The sequence below is a fragment of the Phragmites australis genome, chromosome 24 (genome assembly GCF_958298935.1).
Source record: "Phragmites australis chromosome 24, lpPhrAust1.1, whole genome shotgun sequence".
NCBI classification, from domain to species: domain Eukaryota; kingdom Viridiplantae; phylum Streptophyta; class Magnoliopsida; order Poales; family Poaceae; genus Phragmites; species Phragmites australis.
In genome coordinates, this window is record NC_084944.1 from 5,155,057 (window position 1) to 5,175,844 (window position 20,788).

The 20,788-nt window shown below is 43.8% G+C and overlaps 1 protein-coding gene across 1 annotated transcript; it reads left to right on the forward strand.

Annotated features, from left to right (window-relative positions):
- Nucleotides 1–1,399: 1,399 nt before the first annotated feature.
- On the forward strand, nt 1,400–7,721 carry LOC133907317 (double-stranded RNA-binding protein 6-like). Its single transcript, XM_062349334.1, has 3 exons — nt 1,400–1,967; nt 5,058–5,277; nt 6,202–7,721. The coding sequence occupies exons 1-3, from the start codon at nt 1,722–1,724 to the stop codon at nt 7,314–7,316; spliced, it is 1,581 nt and encodes a 526-aa protein (XP_062205318.1). The 5' UTR covers nt 1,400–1,721; the 3' UTR covers nt 7,317–7,721.
- The last annotated feature ends 13,067 nt before the right edge of the window (nt 7,722–20,788 follow it).

The window sequence follows — 20,788 nt, forward strand, 5'->3', positions numbered from 1 at the left end:
AAAATATAAATCACTCTCCCGTTTGAACCACTTAAAAACACAACACTACTAGTTGGCACGCACTAAATACTACCTAGAAATACAATAGGAGAAGTGGGAATGCAAGAAGATGTGGTGTTGTTGATGCACCATTGTCATATTGTCAGAGCGGTGTTACGACTTGCACCGTCCATAGACAGAACACTGCTTCAGGTATGATGAAACCATTTAAACACGAGAAAATCCGAGTAAAATTAAACTAGAGAAGAACCCAGTAACAACCCAAGCCCGGCATCCCATGTTCAAATTGACCACATTTTCACTAAAAGCCTTCATGGCCAATGAAATAAAATATGTGTTCACTAAATTGAAAAAAATAGGAGCGCAACTGTGAAGTAAACCATGTGCTTCCCCATTTTCAGTTCCAAAACTAGCTTAAAAAGCAGATGAACAAAACTGCGGCTAGCGCTAGGAAACGGTTTTTCTGACGTACGTCACCTCGTGACATTGTCACTGACATGTGGGACTTATTGAGAGTTAACTCATATATCAACAAACTACATCACAGTGATATTACATCAGAGGATCTCCACGACGCTGGCCCCAGCTGTCATCCACCTGACTTGTAACCGCAGCACAACATTATTAAATCCTTTCAAAAATTAGCATGACTTTACACCAGAGCATCTCCTTCTGGCGCTAGCCCCCCACTGTCATCCGCGCGACTTATAAGTACCTACTAGTTGGCACACATTAAATACTACCTAGAAATACGATAGGAGAAGTGGGAATGCAAGAAGATGTGGTGCTGTTGATGCTCCATTGTCATATTGTCAGAGCGGTATTACGACTTACACTGTCCATAGATAGAACACTGCTTCAGGTATGATAAAACCATTTACACACGAGAAAACCCGAGTAAAATTAAACTAGAGAAGAACCCAGGAACAACCGAAGCCTGACATCCCATGTTCAAATCAACCACATTTTTACTAAAAGCCTTCATAGCCAATGAAATAAAATGTATGTTCTCCATTTCCCAATCCCAGAACCACATGAGCAATCAACTACATTGAAAAAAATAGGATTGTGGCTGTGAAGTAAACCATGTGCTTTCCCATTTTCAATTCCAAAACTAGATTAAAAAAGTAGATGAACAAAAATACGGCTGACACTAGGAAACGGTTTTTTTATATACATCATCTCGTGACATCGTCGCTGACACGTGGCACTAATTGAGAGTTGGCTCACATACCAATAACAACGTCACAATGATATTACATTAGAAAATCTCCATGACGCTGATCCCAGCTGTCATCCATCTGACTTGTAACCGCAGCACAGCAGTATTAAATCGTTTCAAAAATTAGCATGACTATAAATCAGAGCATCTCCTTCTAGCGCTAATCCCCCGCTGTCATCCGCGCTACTTATAAGCATAACCCCATAGCAACAGTATTAAATCCTTCCAAAAATTACGTAAGAGGATCTCCTTTCGAGGCTGGGCCCAGCTGTCATCGGCGCGACGTGTAACCGTGGAGCAGCAGTTTTAAATCCCTCCAAAAATTAAACCAGAAATAATATATAAAATCTGCCTCCCCCTCCCCGTCCCAACCAGACCACTTCACTCCCCTCATCTTCATCCCCTCTTCCTCTTCCAGTAGATCTCTTGTGGTCGCCGTCTCCAGCCAGGCGGCTGGCACTCGGGGCAGCGGTGGAGGTGGGGGCGGAGGGCGGCGGCGATGTACAAGAACCAGCTGCAGGAGCTGGCGCAGCGGAGCTGCTTCAACCTGCCGGCGTACACGTGCCTGCGGGAGGGGCCCGACCACGCGCCGCGGTTCAAGGCGGCGGTGAACTTCAACGGGGAGCAGTTCGAGAGCCCAGGGTTCTGCACCACGCTGCGCCAGGCCGAGCACGCCGCCGCCGAGGTCGCGCTCGCCGCGCTCGCTTGCCGCGGCCCGTCCTACTCGCTCGCCGCGCGCATCCTGGTAAGCCGCGCCCGTCCTCGCATGGTCGCCCCTCTCCTCATCTCTCTACCTCCCGCTTTGTATGAACTGCTCCTCTTGTCCCGATTGTTTTTTTTGGGGTATTTCTCGCGGTTATTCATCGTGTTTTGAGCCCGCTTCGAGGTGGGATTTGGGGATCTGTGGTGGTTTCTCCTTGGGTTTTTGATGATCGTTTGTCAACTCGTTGTGGCCATTGTTCCGGCGACTGCAACTCGTTGTGGAATTCTCGTGGGCGAGTCGTTTGATTGGGAGTCCATGCCGCATGTCGTAGCGAAGTTTCGTGTATTTTATGTAATTTTACGCAAAATGTTGGCGGTCATGGAGCGATTGAGCGGAAAATACACCGCTCCTTGAGAATTATTCTCGTAGTTCGACTCGATTCCTATTTTTCCAAAAAAAAAACCGGGTTACTTTGAGGCAGCTTCGAGAATCTGCTTCGTTTGGGATTGGGGCTCATGAGCGGCATGAACTGCAGCGAATAATTGGCACGGAAAGCTGCAACTCTTTTCACGTCAAAAATTCCGGTTCTTTTTTTGTTCTCAAAAGGGGGATTCTTTCGATTCCAAGTGAAAAAGGTCGTAGTACTCGAGCTCGGTTGGTTTTTTTTTTTCAAGTTCGTTCTTAAAAAAAAAATTCTTCCTCATTTTTTGGGAACCAAAAACTATTATTTCGTACTCTTACCACTGTGATTTTACTAGTATATATTTTGTTTAGTGGGCGCGGATTAGTTAATGAACAGAGCTTAGTTCCCACTCTACGTGAGGACGTACTAAGCGCAATTACACCTCTTAAATTTGTTCGTACTCCGCGCCGGCCATTAACCCTCCACTATAACATTAATCTCTCGTTAAATGGGCTCTCGCGCCGTAACGGCGACGGAGCTTCAGATAATTAACTGCCAATCAGGAAAGAGATTGCATTCCTTACAGCCTCGGAATTACCGCTAGGGTTTCCGTCAGTCGCCGCACCGCTATTGGTGGATGGCTGCGAAAGTCTTGGTGTCATTAACTGCTTAACCCCGATTAGCCAAACCTGTCCATTAATGGGCGCATTAATGGGGCAAATTAAAAGGTCGTCTACGCTTGACTTGGAAGCGGAGTTGCAGTGCAGGGTACGCGGAGGGAGGGGAAACAGCCATGGGGACACGTATGCGTGTACATGTGGATGCTTTGGCTTGCGGGGGCTTTGAACGGGATCAGTGTGAAACGGTGGGGGAGGGGGGGGGGGAGATTTGGTTTGGGTCTTTATAGTGGTGGTAGTAATGGCGAGGGCGTGGGAGTGGGTGGGGGGAATTGAATTGGAGACCGCCCGCACCTAACCGGGGCATCGCAGGTCAATGCCGGCGGGTCCGGGTGGTTTAGTGGCAGGCAGGCCCCCTCACAGCCCACCATGGGGCGGAGCAGCAAGCGGGGTTGTGGCGTTGTTGCGCCGATGCGTGCCTTAGTTGGCGATACGGTCAGGTCAGGTCAGGTCAGGTCAGATCAGTTTAGCCATGGGGTGCTGCTGATGCTGGGAGCTGCCTTGCTATTGGCAGTGCGGCTGACGGGTCCCTAGTGCTTTGTTTGCTTCCCTGTGTCTGGGCTCTTTGGGGGCGTGGAGTTTATCCATGGATGGATGGGACGATATGGGTGTGGCTGCCGGTGCTAGTGCGGGGACATCGCTTTGCGCCTCTCCTTTTAGGCAGGGTTCTGAGTGCGGGCGGAGTGCGACCGCTGTAGTCGCGTTGAGTAATGGGTGTTCTTGTCGGTCTGCGTTTTGCGCAGAGATCGTTCTGTGGAATTTGGGGGTTTGGATTGTGACCAGATGATGAAAAGGTGCCAACTTTTTCACCACAGTTCTTGAAAAGGTGGATCTTGAATTGGACGGCAGAGGGTCTGGTTCAGAATGGATTGTATGGGTTTGTGTTCGTACTTTGATGTACTACAATTAAAATGAGGGGGGTTAGGAAATGACATGTTCCATCCGGCAGTATGATGAAGTTGAAGAATTGGTCTCCGAGTAGACGTTTACTAGCTTAGATGATAGAATATTCAGTCAATGAGCCTGCTGGTTAATCTGTATTTGGACAATTGTCATGTTACTAGCACGAGAGTAGAATGTGTTGCTACAATAACTTTGAACAATGCTCAGTCAAATGTTAGGCATGTTCAATGCTCCTCATAGTTGACTGGCTTGAAGATTTCAAAATTGGAGTCTGGACTATCACAGAAAGTGATTGACCATTGGGTTCGAGGATTGGTATATCACGGGGGCAGGATTATTGAACAATATTTAATTCTCCGAGACCAATTAAATAAAAAACAAAGAAAATGCCAAAATTTCCTAGTCAAATACTCGTGGTAGTAAATAGTAACTAGCTGCAACTAAGCATGGAGCCCTTATTCCTGCAGAATTGAAAATATATCCTGTCATCAGCGTTATGACATCCATTTTTTCTTTTTCAAAATTCTCTGTAAGGTCCACAAATGTTATCTTGTATAGTACAAGATCCTCTCACTCTGTGATCTAAGTGAGTTCCATGGTCAATGACCACCAAGTATTTTAGGTGCTGACGATATTATTATCTTATACATCCGGTATTAGTTTGGTATTAGTTTATTCATAACTGTTCTTCAAGAATTGTTTTTTATTGGTCTGCTTATATCCAGGATCTGCCTGTGTAATTTTGGAGTTGACTCATGTATATGCATTACGCCTTTCTAGTCAGATAGTGGACAGCTCAACTACCACTTTTAATTTGAGCCTCATCTGAATCATAATCCTTGCAGTTGAAGTATTAGATTGATTAGCAATGTCTTAATCTGGAAGTCATCTACCTTTGGATGCTGGAGGCCTTTCTTCTTTTTTATTTGATTACTTCTGTTTCAATCATGACCAGTAATAAAGGCAGTTTAAATAACTAAAGTGGACAACATTGTATTTGTCCTGTCATAAAGTTGGGCTTTAATATTTTTCTGTGATTATTCTTTAACCTTGCAGCAGTATCTTACACCCTCGACTTCTATTCTTTAAAGGCTATGTTGTTGTTGCTGCTGCTGCTGCTGCTTATGGCGCTAAACTTCTGTTAAACAGGATGAAACAGGGGTTTATAAGAACCTTCTACAGGAAGTAGCTCAGAGAGTTGGAGCACCGTTGCCTTCATACACAACGGAGCGATCTGGCCTTGGCCACCTGCCGGTTTTTACATGCACAGTAGAGCTAGCTGGTATCACATTTACAGGTGATCCTGCTAAGAATAAGAAACAGGCTGAAAAAAATGCTGCTTCAGCAGCGTGGTCTTCACTGAAACAATGTGAGAATTACTACTGTGTTCTGTCGTGATAGTTCTTTGCACTGCATTGTTGATGAGAGAAATTGTAGTGCCATTTCTTATCCAATTTTTATGAAATAATCATGATTGACAAAAAAAGGAAGCTATTGCAGTTTGGTTTTAGAAAAGTCTCACTACGGCTTGAAAGGTAACCTTTTAGGTTTAGGATACAAATGACTTGAATTCCTTCCTATCTAGCTAGGTGCACTCAGTATTCCAAAAGGGCATAACAGTGGTTGATCAGAAGAAGCCCATGGCCTCCTAATGTATCTTTGAACATGTGTAGTAGAAAATCTTAATATCATAGTGCTCTTGAGGTGTGCTTGCCTGCAACAGTGTGATTTTCATTATAGGTATTTCCTCAAGTGCATCAGGAGTACAGAACTACATATCAACTATGGATGTTGATTTAACTTTCATTTAGTGCAAATATAGTTATATGAAGGCTGGGGACATAATTCTCTCCAGCCAGTAACTTATCATGGTTGAATCAAGGATACTTGCAACAATGCAAATACCATAGTTGATCGCACTACCTGAAACTTAGCATACACATAAAACCCTTCATTATTTGGAACTTCTGCCTAGCTAAGGTAACTAAAATGAAAACACATGTGGTTTGGAGCTCTTCATCAAGCTACGCATGCCTTTGTTTTTAATACCTAAAGTTGGTTTGCAAAAAGGTTAGCAGTATGGTACCTTGTTTAGCTTAAAGCACTACTGGAATTGGACCTTGAAGTGATACATTATGCCTGTTCTGTTTGGTCTCATTGTACCCCTGACTGTAGCAGTAAAGTGTCATAGCCAACGTTTTGAGTTGTATTTTCTAGAATACAAAATTTTGAGTTGTAACTTTTTCTATTAGACATTGGCACCTTCTCACACACTCTCACCTCTTTGCAACAGTGGTACGTCAGGAAGCAAATTCATCAAATGAACTAGAGAACAATGACGAGCAGGAGCAGATCAGGATTGCCCGAGCTCTTCTCAACTATCGCTTGAAGGAGAAGATGGCAATGGCCAATTATCCCCATGCTTCGCCATTCCCCAAGAAATTTCCAATGCAGCCAGAGAGGAAGCCTTCTTTCGCCCAATCTTCCCAGTCTAGCTACTCAAAGATCCTTCCTCTATTCCGTCCTAAATCTAATTCAAGATTCAGATCAGAGTCACCAGCATCGACTGATGGAGTATCTCAATCACCTGCATGGACCATTGAAAGCCTTAATCCAAGGTCAAGGTTTCCAGCAGCAGAGGCAGCTCCTTATGTCCCAGTTGGGCACTATCGTATACCTTGCCATAGCATGGCTCCTTCAGTTACAATCAGGACCGCTGTTCCTGTGTTCTCTGCTCCACCTCTCCCACCTCCGGCTGCATGCACGCAGCAGCTTCCTCCTCTCATGAGCCATACTCCACCGATTCGGATGGCATCCCCTGTTCGCATCAGGCCAGCTTCCGGCCCGATGTTTGCTCCTTCAGCTCCAGTTCAAGGGCCGAAACCTGTGATCCCTGTTGAGCTAAAGGATGTGCAACAGCGAACATTAAAGGAATCGGTTTCACCTGTGATCCCTGTTCAGGTAAAGGATGTGCAGTACCAACCAATGAAGGAATCAATGTCTCCTATGATTTCTGTTCAGGTAAAGGATGCACAACGCCAACCACTTACGGGATCGCTGTCACCTGTGATCCCCATCCAGATGAAGGATGTGCAGTCCCAATCACTGAAGGAAACACCCTCTCTTGGTAAGGGCGCACCACTGGCAGCTCCATTTCCAGCAACTAGGCCTCTGGTTAAGATCGAGGGGCCAGCTCAAGCCAAGGAAGCTTCGAAACTAGTTACCAGTGAAGTGTCAGGTTCTGCTGCTGGCAATACTGCTGCTGTGGAATGCACTACAGCATCGGACTTTCTCCCAACAAGGCAATTGAGGGCTGGTGATGCCGACGATGGTAAAGCGGAAGCTGAGCACGAAGCTGAGGCTCAAGCCGTGGCGGAGGCGGCCATCAGGCAGCTGGATATCAATTGACTTGAGAAAATGCGCATCACCAGCTTCTCCCAGATTTTGTAATTAGCTGCCTCCTGTGCACATTCGTTTCTGTTTAGTTTTCCTATGTCTTGGTTCGGGTTAGGGCTCGCTGGGCAAGCTACATTCTGGTATGTTAGGGACACCTAGCTTTCTGTTGAGAGGAAAACAAAAAACATGTAGTGGTAGGCAGTCTGCCCAGTGTTTGGTTGGAGACGGTTATACTTCCCTGGATATGCAGTTGGTCTGCTTTTACCCCAATGATGAGGTTGGTTGTGAGGTGCCTCTAGGGAAGGGTTATGAGGTGGCAGTTACAACTAAATTTCGTTATCATTGTCGATCCGCCATCATCAAATTCTGCTTTATTTGTATTATGTCATGCAATTGATGGCGAGTGATCTGGTTTTACCCGTTCCTTTTTGTGCAGTACTGATATAATCTCAGTAATATGATGAAAAGTTGAAATGGATCAAAGGGAATGATTTCTTTTATATTTTGTCGTCGGTAGTATGATGAAAAATGAATTGATGGATCAAAGGGAAGAATTTCTGTTGCTTCTCGTCTTTCCGGGTATCTGAGCCAACTTCATTTCGAGGTTCCATCTGATGCAGACCTGCTGCTGGAGCTGCACAAGAGGCCAGGGACTGGACGTGATGTTGGCCGGTCCTGCCTCTCGCGGCCGAATTTGGGACCACGCATGTTGCTTCAGTCACGTGCTTAACATCTCGCCATCATCCCTTCGCTCCAACCGAAGTAGTGGTTGTGTCGTGACCACAAACCGGACACACGACACAACTGGGCGTGTGTCCGGTGCACATTTCGCGAACGCATTTATCCTGGAACCACCAACGCTCCGGCCAAGACCAGGCAAGATTGATTGATTGATGGCACCACGATCAGAGCCGCATCTCCTTTTTTCCGATCGGAAAGAACAAAAAGGCGCTCAGAAACCAGAACGGCAGCTGCCGCGCGGCACTGCACTGAACTGGACTGCGTTGCGAGGCAGGCGGCGCCCCGTTCACCGTTGCCGCGCTGCACGCCGAGCATGTGTGCGGCCTGATCTCGCAGTGATGGACAAATGTTCACCTGCGGCGCCGTGGCCGGATCTGTCCTGCCCGTTTGACCTGCCCACAGCGTGCTGACCCGGCCGGCCAGCCGGTGCCGCTCGGGACAAAATCCAGTGCGCGCCTGCACGGCAAGAAGACAAAGTGTGACGACGCGACGTAGCGCCGGCCGTGAAAAGGAGAGGAAAAAAGAACTCGGACGCTGCCGGCAAATGGCAACGTAGTCTTGGCTCGTCGTCGTCATGCGAGTCGCGCTGAGTTTGCCGTTCTGCACGCGCTGGAACCGGCCGGGGTGGGCCATGCCATTTAGTACGGTACCAGTGCAGCGGGCATCAATGCCACTCTGGATCAGGATTCAGGCAGTGCTGCCTGCCAGTGCCTTCGCAACGAGACGGGTAGCCTGGGTTGGGGTTGCCGCTGCCGATTCATCTGACCGGCAGGCAATTCTCGCAATGAATTCGATGGACGGGGGCGTGTAGAGACTAGCAAGAGGTCGATTGGGCCAAAAGAGGAGGAAAATAGGGAGGAGACGGCTCAGAATCAAAGATCGGAGCGGACTGGAGGAGGACGGTATCTTTTTCTTGCTCGCTGTGCCAAGCAGAGCCGATAAACGATTGAAGGAGTGGCAGCGCAGTAGAGCGCCATGCCGCCATCCATCCCCAGCATAGATGCACAGCATGGACGCCCCAGCTGATGCATGCCATCAAAACGGGGATTCATTGCGCTTCGCCGTCTCGTCTCACCTCGCCTCGATATGCGCTACCGCTAGGCTCTGCAGACCATGCGTACCTTATCCCTTTGGGTACGTAGGAGCCGAGTACTTCGCGAAAGAGATGACAAAAAGGTCAAGTGATTGAGACGGAGTAATATTTTTGCGTATGTTAAGTTGTATTTACTCCTGTTATAAATATTTGATTAAGAATAGGTTAAAATTTTAAATTTTGATCGTTAATAATTTTTAAAATATTTAGTTTGCAAAGAGTAGATCATAATATTATATTTTTATTCGATATTGTAACTATATTATTTTGTTCAAGAACTATACGTGTAGATTTGTCTTTAAAATATTTTTATTAGATATTATAACTATATTATAATAAAAAATAGTGATCAAAGTTGCACATCAAAGATCGTAAAAAATCAAAATATCATATATTTTTACTAGAGGGAGTAATAGCAGTATAACAAGTTTCACTTCGCGTGAAGTATTAATCTTTTCATAAGCAATTTATGCCACACCTTTTAATTGTTTTTTAACGTAAAAAAAGATGCAAGGACAATTGTTTGGGAAAGAATACCAGGATAACCAGCAAGGCCAAATGTCGTGAACAGAGGAAACGAAGTTGGCAAGATTTTTTCCCTGACGTTGACGGTTAGGTCTAATAGAGGAGAAGAAAAGTTTGGCACACAGAAGAGACAAACCAGAAAGGACGGAGTAATACCGGTACAGTTGCACTGTGTTCAGTTGGGAAAACTTTTCAGCGGTGCCGACCAGGCAGTCGTACACAAACGGCGGTGCAGAAGAGAGACGGGAGCGGCGGCGTCGGCAGCGGTAGACTGGCAAAGCACAAAGCAGACGGGCGCACGCGTCCGACGCAGCCTCGCTTCGCCTGACCCGCGCCTCGGCACTCCAGCCGGCCGCACGAAAGTTGGTCCACCGACCCAGCGGCACAGGCCTAGCGGTGGAGCCAAACTCCGCACTGGGCCGCGTCAAAGTCGAGCGGATTTGCCGGCGCGGAGCGGGGGACATTCGTTGGACCGAGTCGCTGGCCCAGGAGCGACTCTATTTTATCATTTCATGTATTCAATTGAATTTAAACAAAATTCAAACATATAATTCAAATTGAATTAAAAGAAGAATATTATATGAAATAATAAAAATACATATAAATAGAACATTATAAATGAACTCACTTTTTCACCATATAACTTAGGACTGTAAATAATTTTAGAAATTAGTCCATCACATAAGAAAAATATTAGAGAAATTTTTCAGATTTTTGAAAATTTATTTGAGATCCTAACAATTATTATAAAGTATAAAAATAGTATTTTTAAAAAAAATTAGTTTAAATTTTACAAGCATTTTTGGGTGAATCAAGTTAATATAGGTTGCACATTGATTATGAAACATATACAAAAATTTAAATAATTTTTGGAGCAACAGAGGACTACTGTTTTAAATAGAAAAAGTGAGACATAATTGGAGATATGAACAGTACTCCTGCCGTGTTGGAAGGACGGCATGTTTATTTTTTAAAACCTTTAGTCAATTGGAAGGATGATAAATACTTGCCGCCCTTCTAACGGGTGACAATAGCCTTTTATAATATTTTTTAAATGAATATTTAGTTTTACAATTTTTTATTTTCGAAATATAAAAATAAAAGATTTGGTCATGCATAGCGCTCGCGGCCTAGTCAGGCCGCACTGTTCCAAGACGAAGGGGCGTAGAAACATCTGCAGCTTGGTGGTAGTGGGAGCAGCATCTGCAGCTTGGTGCTGATGAGGTTCGTCGCTTGCAGTTGCCCCCATCGTGTGCAGCTTCAGTACCGCCTCTCAGCAGGGCACGGCTTGGCTGCATGCCACGAGGCATAGAACAAGGAGCTGGCAAGCCCATCGTCTTGTTCACTGAAACGCACGCAAACACCCGAAAGCAAATCCTTTGCTAAGCTAAACCTTGCCTAAGAGTAGACAAGAGAATCTATAACACTTTGCTAAGCTAAACGATCTAAACAGATCCTTATAAGATCTAGAAATCTATCTAAATACCAATTGAAATAGTAGTTTTCACTTTGTTGCCTTTCATACATACTACAATACATACTGTATTGGAAAAGATGAATCATTCGTTCACGAATGATATCATTTGTTTAGTGAGAGGAAGAAATGAAGAAAAGAGAAATATTGTGTCTGAAGTTCTAGAACGACTTATATTTAGGAAATAACTGGTCAATTGGCTGGCACTTTTTATCTTTTTGCGATTGTCAATTGGCTGGCACTTATTGACCTCATTAGGTTACAATCATGTTCCCAGCATCTTAGCATTTTTTAAAGCATAGCACCGAGAACAATGACTAGAGAGATGAATAGATGCTCTAATAATTTCTTTCAAAACGGATGATTTTCTCTTATTTTATCACCTAATGCACCTCAAAACTAGATTACAACAAAGTGCAACGCAAAACACAAAAACACAGCAGAAGAACCCGGAAGTTTCGAGTTGGATCCAGAAGTTCTGGCCTATTGGAAGTTCCAGATTGAGACCAGAAGAAGAGCTTTGGGATGGAAATTGGAAATAATCCGGAAGTTCCGGTAAGGATCCGGAAGTTACGGGTTGAGCAGTTCCAGAGGAAAAACTACAGCATGAGAACCCAAAATTCAAACTTGAAATCTAATCAAACGAGGTCCAAATCCAACAAAATTTTAGCCAGTTTAGCACATCCATGGTGAATCTTTGCCCAAAATATCTTTTCAAGAAGATCAAGATTTCACCCTTGATTTCGTGAATTTGGCCAAGAACACAAAAGGGAATAAGAACACCGGATGAAGAAATCTTTCAAGTTGTTGATCTAGAGGTAAGAGAATTCAAGACTCATTTGTATGCATTTGTATGTAAATTTTATGGCTCTTGCAACAATAAGAAAGCCTTCATAAGGTGAAATTTTTTCAACTTTCAACAAAAAAGAAAATCACATCGAAAACTTGCAACAAAGCAAAGGAGCCAAGAGAAAAAAACTAGAAGGAGGTGAACATAATCATAAAAGGAAACATAAATTCTATTGCTAGCAGAGGTCAGCCCTATTTTAGACGAATTATAAATATTTTCCTCACAAAAAGCTCTCACCTATTATAAAGACTAAGCTCTCATCTCCCATCTTCTCTAAAACTATAGTATACAAACTTAAGTGGTTGGCTCACCCTCTCTCAACCACCCTACCCCTCTATTTATATTCATTAAGAGCTTTCTTGGATGGTAAGTTTCTTATTCCCCAAATACCCCTCTCTTGTAGTACACTCTCACCTACCACCGAGGGTATTTTATTCCATATTCTCCTCCATCCATTGGACGGTCGTGCCGCCTTCATGATTTAGCTTCGCCTCGATGCAAACTTCGTGATGATGCCATGTACATTTTCATTATTCCCATGGTTTTGAGGTCAAACCGTGGAACCCCTTGCACGCTCTATTTCACTTGACTTTGTTAACACGTCGTCTCCATTCATCTTCCATACTTTGCTTAATATTTACGTATACAGCTAGGATCACCCTTGAGTCCGCCTAGCCTCCTTGATCATCCGTCACTAAGCACCCCGCTTAGTCCCGATCATCCCGCCGTTGACCACTAAGTTGCATCTATTACCTACACATCATGAGACAAGCAAACACATTTCTCCAACCACATCTTCAGTTAGTCTAAAATCAAAATTCTTAGTTGAAATCACATCCCCAAAAAGAATCGTAAACATCAGACATCTGAACTTTAACTTGGGTACCTGAAAGTTTCGGGTCAAAACTGGAAATTTCGGTACCCGAAAGTTTCGGTTCCATCCGGACGGGGGCTTTCAGTTTCAGTTTTTCCCATGACACTGAAAGTTCCAATTTTGAACTAGAAGTTCTGGGTTGGCTACTGAAACTAAATACCAGAAGCTCCGGCGAGACAAAAACTCTGAACATAGGACATTCAACCCGGAGTTCCGGGCTTGGACCGGAAGTTCTAGGTTCACTAAAATCAACATATCAAAGCTCATGCAAAATCAAATATCATAAAAAATACCAATATTAATCACTTATCACATATAAACCAAGATATATTTCAACTTGATTTCTCATAAGAAAAAGTCCATTTGATCCCCTAGACTATTACCATAGTCCGACATCAGACACCCCTAAACTACTATAATCATAGGCAGCAAGGAGGGAGCTCGTCCGAACAGAGGAGCTCGGCAACGAGGAAGGACAGGAGGGCTTCAACGAGTCATTGGATTTGATTTTGTTTTATCTTTATTTTAAGATAAGAGCTATTATAGAAATCTAGAAGGATTGAATACCATATTAACCTTGAGCTTGAATGATCATTTGAAGACCTATTTGGTATATTTGACTATAGGTTCAGAGGATTTTGGCTGATACATGCAAGGTTATAAGATCGTATGCAACTAGTTTTCTCTCAAGGAGTATTGAGGTTGTTGTGCCAAAGGAGCCAAAAGATAGTTGATCGCCTTAATCAACAATAGTATTCACTGTCACAAATACAAATGGGGATTTCCTGAAGATTATGAAGGTGGAAAGAAAATAAGAGAGAAATAATAGTACTTAAATAACTGGAATAATAAATGCAGATACGTGAATGCATTAGGTGAACTGAACTTTATACAATAATAAAAAAGATGGGCTTAGGAGATTTCAGATCATAAGATATGTGTAGATAGATATAACCATAAAAGTACTAGACTAATGTAACAATTGTGTTTCATCTTGTAGGCACGTTACCCATGTTTCACCACTAATCCGCTTCCAGGATGTTGTAGCGCTACCGTCCACCATTCCCCTTCCCTTTTTGGGTACGTGTTATGGTATTAAGATAATAATTAGATTGGCGCATTAAATTTCATAGCAACATGTGATTCCTCTGATCATGATAAATCCCCATCGTTGCCCCAATATGTCCCTTAAGGATCTTCTGTTTCATCTCCACAAAGAGTTATTCCTACAGATCTGATGAATAATATAATACCTAGATTGAGTTGCAACCTAAGATGTCTCTTAATTGGACAGAAAGCACATAGTTTTTTCTACACCATACTCAATCCCCTACATCTCCGTAGCCCAACAAGGATTACTCACACATTAAGGGATTGACATATTAATAAGTCATGATTGCAAATAAATGTGAATAAAATAAATAAAGCAATCCCTTTTGGGATGAAGAAGTTCATCAAACAATTAACCCAAGGTTTACACAATGCAATAGATCAAAATATGAGTTACAAAAGGTATCTCAATCTCTCAATCTAGACTCGACGCTATGACTAGACTATGATCCCTTGGAGAGACTCCCTAGGTCTTGTGGATGTAGAACTATGGATTGGACCAGTGACGGATGGATGATCTGGTTGCCCTTTCTGTCTCCCCACGCCTCCTCATGTGGAATGGCTGCCTTTTATAGAAGTTGGTCAGTTTGATGAGGTGGCGCCCCTGACGAGTGGTATGGTCAGGTTGTAGGCAACCATACGGGACCCCTTCAAACCTTCTGGAGGCACATCAATTGTATAAATTGTTCCAAATCTCTTCTACGCACTTGTCCCTTTAGTTTCGAGATAAACTCCATATTTTATATGATTTATTCAACTAACACTATTTGTGTAATAAACAAATATAATTAAAAGGTATACAAATCTGCACAAATTGAGTTAGGATCATAAGCAAAACCTAGGGATATTTCATACACATTTCCTATGTATCACAATATAAAAAGAAACCAATTAGTCAACTGATAAATTGTAGAAGGGTTCATTTCTCAAGGGTGGGGACAGAGCCTACAAGATGTTGCTGAGAGTTATTTCTATGTGCTCATCAAGAAGAGCATGTTTCAACCAACAGATATTGGTTATGATGGTAAGGCTCCTGGTTGTCATGTCCATGTTATAATATGAGCTTACTATTTCAAAAGGCAACCAGAGAGAATTTCATCATTGTAATAGGTAGCCAAGTAGCATATCGACAATGCAACATCAAGTGCCTGTCCATACAACAAGCTGACAAAGAGGAAGCAACAGTTTTTTTTTGGGGGGGGGGGGGGGGATGTATCCCATGTTCAGTTTGTTAATATATGATTTTCCATATGGAGCCCACTCTAGGGAGGGGGGGGGGGCATCGTTGTACATATCGTTGTGAGAGGCCACATGGGAAGAGTTGAGGACTCAGAATTATTCCCTTGAATTTGTAAATCTCATGATATAGTGAAATAACCGGCACAAGTAGTTTTTATTTCCCCGCATGGGTTTTCCAAATAAAAATTGGTGTCTCATGTTCTTGATATACTTTTGTTATTTTTCTTGTCGATTTCTAACATGGTCTTCTAAATACCTACCTTGTCTTGTTCAGTTTGAAGTTTTACGGGTTTTGGACTTTGAAGGTTGCATGGGTTTGGAGGAGTACAATTTGAATAAGATAAACAAACTCACTCAACACCCGAGCTAAGGTATCTGAGGCTTCGTGATACATGCATATCAAAAGTTTTATCAAAAATTGTGAAATTATATGGTTTAGAGACACCAGATCTTAGGGGAACATACATTGTAGAGTTTTCTATTGGGATTGTTCGTCTCATAAGACTTTAGCACTTACTAACTGCAAACTATGCTCGAGGGCTAATAAAGGTACATGACAGGATTGGGAACATGAGGAAAAGTGTGGTAAGGCTTTGATATAATCATGAGTTCAACTATTGCAATGTAGGATCTAAATTCACTAACCAGTTTGAAGGAGCGATTGCAATGGAGGATCTAAATTCACTAACCAGTTTGAAGGAACTCTGTATACAGTTTAATTCTAAAGGATATGACCAAAACAAGAGGCATGAAGAGGTGTTATTATCCTCACTATGCAAGATTGGAGACAGCAAACTCCAGCCCTTGTGAATTTGTTCTTCTGATTCTAGTCCCGTGGAATTATTAGATTTTTGGTCCCTATGCCATCGTCTCTCCAAAGATTTTGGATGAGCATCATTTATTATTTCTTGAAAATTCCAAAGTGGATTGGACTGGCACTCACAAGTGTTGCACATGATTGGAAGAAAAAAGAGCCCCCGTACCCCATGGTGGCGCCTCCCAAGGCAACACGAAGGGCAATCCTGACCTCCACCACACATGCCCATCACCTCAGCCACCCATGTCGTCGCCAGAATGTGCTTAGGACAAATTGGGTGTTTGTGTGCCTCTTGCGATCGACAGGGGTTGTGGCTTGGCTCTCCTTTACCATATCCAGCCTTCTAAGCATTGAATCTAGCTCATCCCGTGATGGGGAGGCACAGGGATGCGCCGGACGTGGCCTCCACATCCCAATGCTCGTGCACATCATTTAGACCCCTACGGGTTGCGTCGGTGCTGTGTCTTTGCGGTGCCCATCGAGTCCATCATGGTGGTCACTGAGGCTATTGCCCAAGTCAGAACCGGCCATCTGTGGCCGGATCTAGTCCCTCCTCCCTTGGATAATCCTGGGGCAAATAGGGTTTAGCCTCTAAGCCCCCATCGCTCATGCGAGCCACTGGGACTGCAATGGATGGCATCATGGCCACCGAGGCTAGGTGTCCCTAGTGCGGTGGTTAATGGTGCTCACAACGGCTCTAGCCAAAGTTTACACGAAAGACGATGTGGTGGTAGCACGGGCGCGTCCATTGTGGAAGCCCGGAGTGCCACTTAGTCCCTGTAGAAAGACAAATGGAAAGAGTGTTGTGAGTGTCGGCGGCCATGCAACAAAAGTGTCATGCTCGATGTGAGGGGAGGTCCACCTCCGCATGCTCCACCGGTCCAGTGAGTCTGCCAGCATCGCCAAAAGCTGTAGTGACCTAGTCCCCTCCTGTGTTTCCCTTAGATCCAACCTCTTACCTCGCCCCCTGTTGTTGGCTCTTAATGTGGTCTGGCAAATGTTCCCTATCAGTTCCTCCTCTTCATCGCCATCTTCCTCTAGTAGCAACATATCATCATATGCTGGGTTGCAAGACCATGGCCCCCTCTTTTGGATCTCCTCGTTCTCCTTTTGATAGCCCTCACTCCTTCATTGATTCCTCCCCTTGGAGGGCATCAGATGGATCTTGAATACGCTTCACAATGTGTTTCCATTAGTTGTGATGACAGTCGTTGTGTTCGGTGAGCCATGGCCAGAGTGATTTCCTTGTCCCAAAAGGGGTTAATTAAATTTTTGTCACTCTATCGAATGACAACTTTTCAAATGACACTCACTCAAGCTGTTGTGTCAAAATGCCACCTGGGCCCCACAAAAACTTGCTCGCTTGCCACTTTGAGGTGTTTTCCAAGCCACATAGCATTTTCAATTTTTTTTGGCCCTTGTCAATATGGATACTCACTAGAAATGACCACTCTTCCACCTCGGTCACCCACTCTGCCCTTTGGACGCGGTTGGAATAGGTCGATCCAACCTTATCGCTGTGAGGAATCATCAAAATAGTATTTTAAATAATCATTAAGTCGATCATTTAAATAATCATGGCCGCAATGATTAATCATAATACCATCCTGGTAGTCCCAGCATGTGTTTTATACCTAAGATCGGAACACACGTCTTTCCAACACATGTCATCACAACAAAGCTTAATAAAGAGTGAGTAATGAAATTATATTACAAGTCTATAGAAGATTATCATTTACAATAATTTACAATGCATGAACACCAGGAGGATAAAAGAACAGTCTCACCTCCTAGCCACCAAAGACACTACGTAGCGGAAAACAAAATCTATGAACAACAAAAGATAGGTGAAGTCATTTTCTCTGAGGCACCACCCTAAAACCTCATCAGTCGAGTAGTTTGTACTACTCCTGCCAATCACCTACATCGGCGGGCATGAACTAACCAAACACTAGCTCCTCCTCACATGTGACACCTGTAAAAGTAGCATGAGTACGAAGGTACTTGTAAGACTTAATTCATAATTGATGCATATAATAGCCTGACTCTAAGAATTATGCATTTTGATGAGTTAGTAAGGAACTGACCACAAGGTTAAGTAGGTTCATATGCAAAAGCAATTTTTGACATAAAGGTGTAAGCATCTACACTTAATCACATATACCCTTCTATCCTAAAATCAACATCATGAACATATCTGGAACAGAACCATCCTATCTCAACAATAGACATCACCAACTATTTTCCGACATACCATACCATCATCCCACATCTGACTCTATGACTGCTGCAAATAGACAAAAGCATGCTCATGACCAAGAGCGCGATAATTTAAATAGTTTTTACACCATGTAGGGTTACATCTTTACCCACACGTCATGAGGACCATTTAGCTTGCGTGACTACATAGGTCCACACAAGGAGATACTCATGACAACCTTTCCCAAGTAAGCTCCAACCATTTGAACAGGCGCCTCTAGGTGTGAAGGTCATCTAGAACTACTTCCAGAGAAAACTAGATACCCCTACAAGCCGATTATACCCATGACACTCGAGATGTGCAAGCTAAAGGGTCATATCTACATGAGGTATTTGGTTTATCCTTCTACATATTAGATATGTGGTTAGTACGGAAAGTGCTAGAGCCAACTGCAACAACGATCGGTGCTTAATCGATGCAAGCCGTTTATGGCATCTGGGTTCCTCTCCCGACCTACCCTTAGCACCGCCCACATCTCACCTCATTCTCACAACTCATACTTTCCAATATCATAATTATCTTATTGAATAATAAAATAAGCTCTAAGCTTACGAACGATGGTTGAACCACTGCTCGGCTTCTACCAAGGATCTATGCATTGCTAAACATGTCGAAGAAAACTTTTAAATTAGATAACAGCATTGTTAACCCAGGTTACAAGTATATGGATCATCAATAATTCAAGGTAGAAGTAATGCAACAACATAGGTTCTATCCATATAACCCGACATTAGAACGCTAACAAGCATATCTTACATAAGCAATAACTTATCAGTTTAGACTCCACATGATCCAAATTATAAGGTGAAATATGCTTAGATACTTGCCTTGCTACTCCAGCTCCTGCCTGACACTTCCTGCGCAACACTCACAAAACTCCAGCGGTTCAATGCCGCCTTCGATCACTTGGATAGTCGGCGCGTCGCTCTCTAAATAAGTGAAGAATGCATCGAATAAGAAAATGATGATGAAAATACATACTTGAATAACAATAAAGCACCATTTTTCGAAAACATTTGTAAAAGATCGACAAATGACTCAGGTTGGAAAAGTTTCAAACCTAGGATAAGACGTCCTAAGTTCATGGGGCTTTGAGCAGCTGGTGGTCAAACCGGCGATATGGCTGTGGTCAGACCGTCAGCATGCAGAGAGTTTTATGTTTTGGAAGTCAGGACGGACCCCTGGGTGGTCAGACTGTAGAATATGGCGGTCAGACCGGTCCTAGTGACGGTCTAACTCCTGACTACGGAGTTCAACTAAAATTTTGAACCGACTTGATTTCAACTGGCGGTCAGACCAACCTGAATGGTGGTCAGACCATGAGATCCTACTGGCAGCACCTCGGCGGGGTCGCCGACGAATGCTCTAGCGATACCTTCGACTATGAAATGTACTAAAGCGCTCTAGGAGACTAGTGGAGTGCTTCTAGGGTGGTTTGGACAATATTCACCGAGCCAAACTTAGAAAGCTCCATAGATGAGATCTAGGCTAGGGTGGAGTTTGAGTCTAAATGGAATAGGGACTGATTAGGGTTTGGAAACAATGGAAAAATAGTAGGAAATGTCTCACCTACCGTAGGGAAATTTTCTATTGAAAGGGATTACTCTGGGGAAGCTCCGATTCAGAGATCGGGCTCTGGGGTGGCGTATGGGCTTAAGGTGAATGAACACGTGTAGAAACTCCTCCGACGAAGAGGAGGAAGGGGATGCGCTTGGGGAAGCCTTCGGGAAGCTCGGAGGAGTTCTCCTCGTCGATCTCTGGTCATCAAACACATCGAGGTGGATCTCTCCTTCTCTCTCTAGGGTTGAGTGAGGAAGAGAGTGAGATAGGAAGAGAGAGCGAGAGCGAGAGAGAGAGAGAGGGAGAGAGAGAGGGAGAGCAAGAAAATGTAATCGATGGACTTAAGTGGCTCTGCGCTCTAGCAGTCAGACCACGGGAGCTCCCGGTCAGACCGCGCGAATGGTCTTTTTCCTTTTTCTTCCTTTTCCTATTCTTCTTTTCCTCCAACGTACTTAGGGCTTTTCCTAAATAGCTCTAAACCATTTCCACTCACAAAATTACTTACATTTGGGTGGGGAAAACACGTAAAGGTTCCAAATGTAAAACCTTCAAAATCCGATCGAACGTTTTAAAAATAATAATTATACATGTAAAACATAATGTCATGATGATTATGCATACTTAATTATGTAATTAACGCCTTGGGATGTGACAATCACCCACCCCCATCTCTCGACATGGTCACTCCACTTTGCCAACCAATCACATTCATCTCCAACAGCACGGGCGCGGTGGGTTTGTTCCTGAGCTGACTAGGGTTCGAGCGCACCAAGCCGCTTGTAGCCGTTGAGGGCAGCTTGTTCCACTAACGCCCTATGGTGAGAGGCAAGTGGGTGTACTTTGTCTTCATGCACAATAACCCACCACAACCATTCTGGAGCTCGATGGTGGTGTACGTGGGCGGTGGCGAGCGTCTCGTCGCAGGACATGGTGGACATGAG

What these genes read in the sequence shown, in the direction of transcription:
- LOC133907317 (XM_062349334.1), top strand. Translation starts at nt 1,722, where the DNA reads ATGTACAAGAACCAGCTGCAGGAGCTGGCGCAGCGGAGCTGCTTCAAC. An exon ending in CGCTCGCCGCGCGCATCCTG is followed by an intron (nt 1,968 to 5,057) that starts GTAAGCCGCGCC and finishes TCTGTTAAACAG; the next exon opens with GATGAAACAGGGGTTTATAA. An exon ending in GTGGTCTTCACTGAAACAAT is followed by an intron (nt 5,278 to 6,201) that starts GTGAGAATTACT and finishes TCTTTGCAACAG; the next exon opens with TGGTACGTCAGGAAGCAAAT.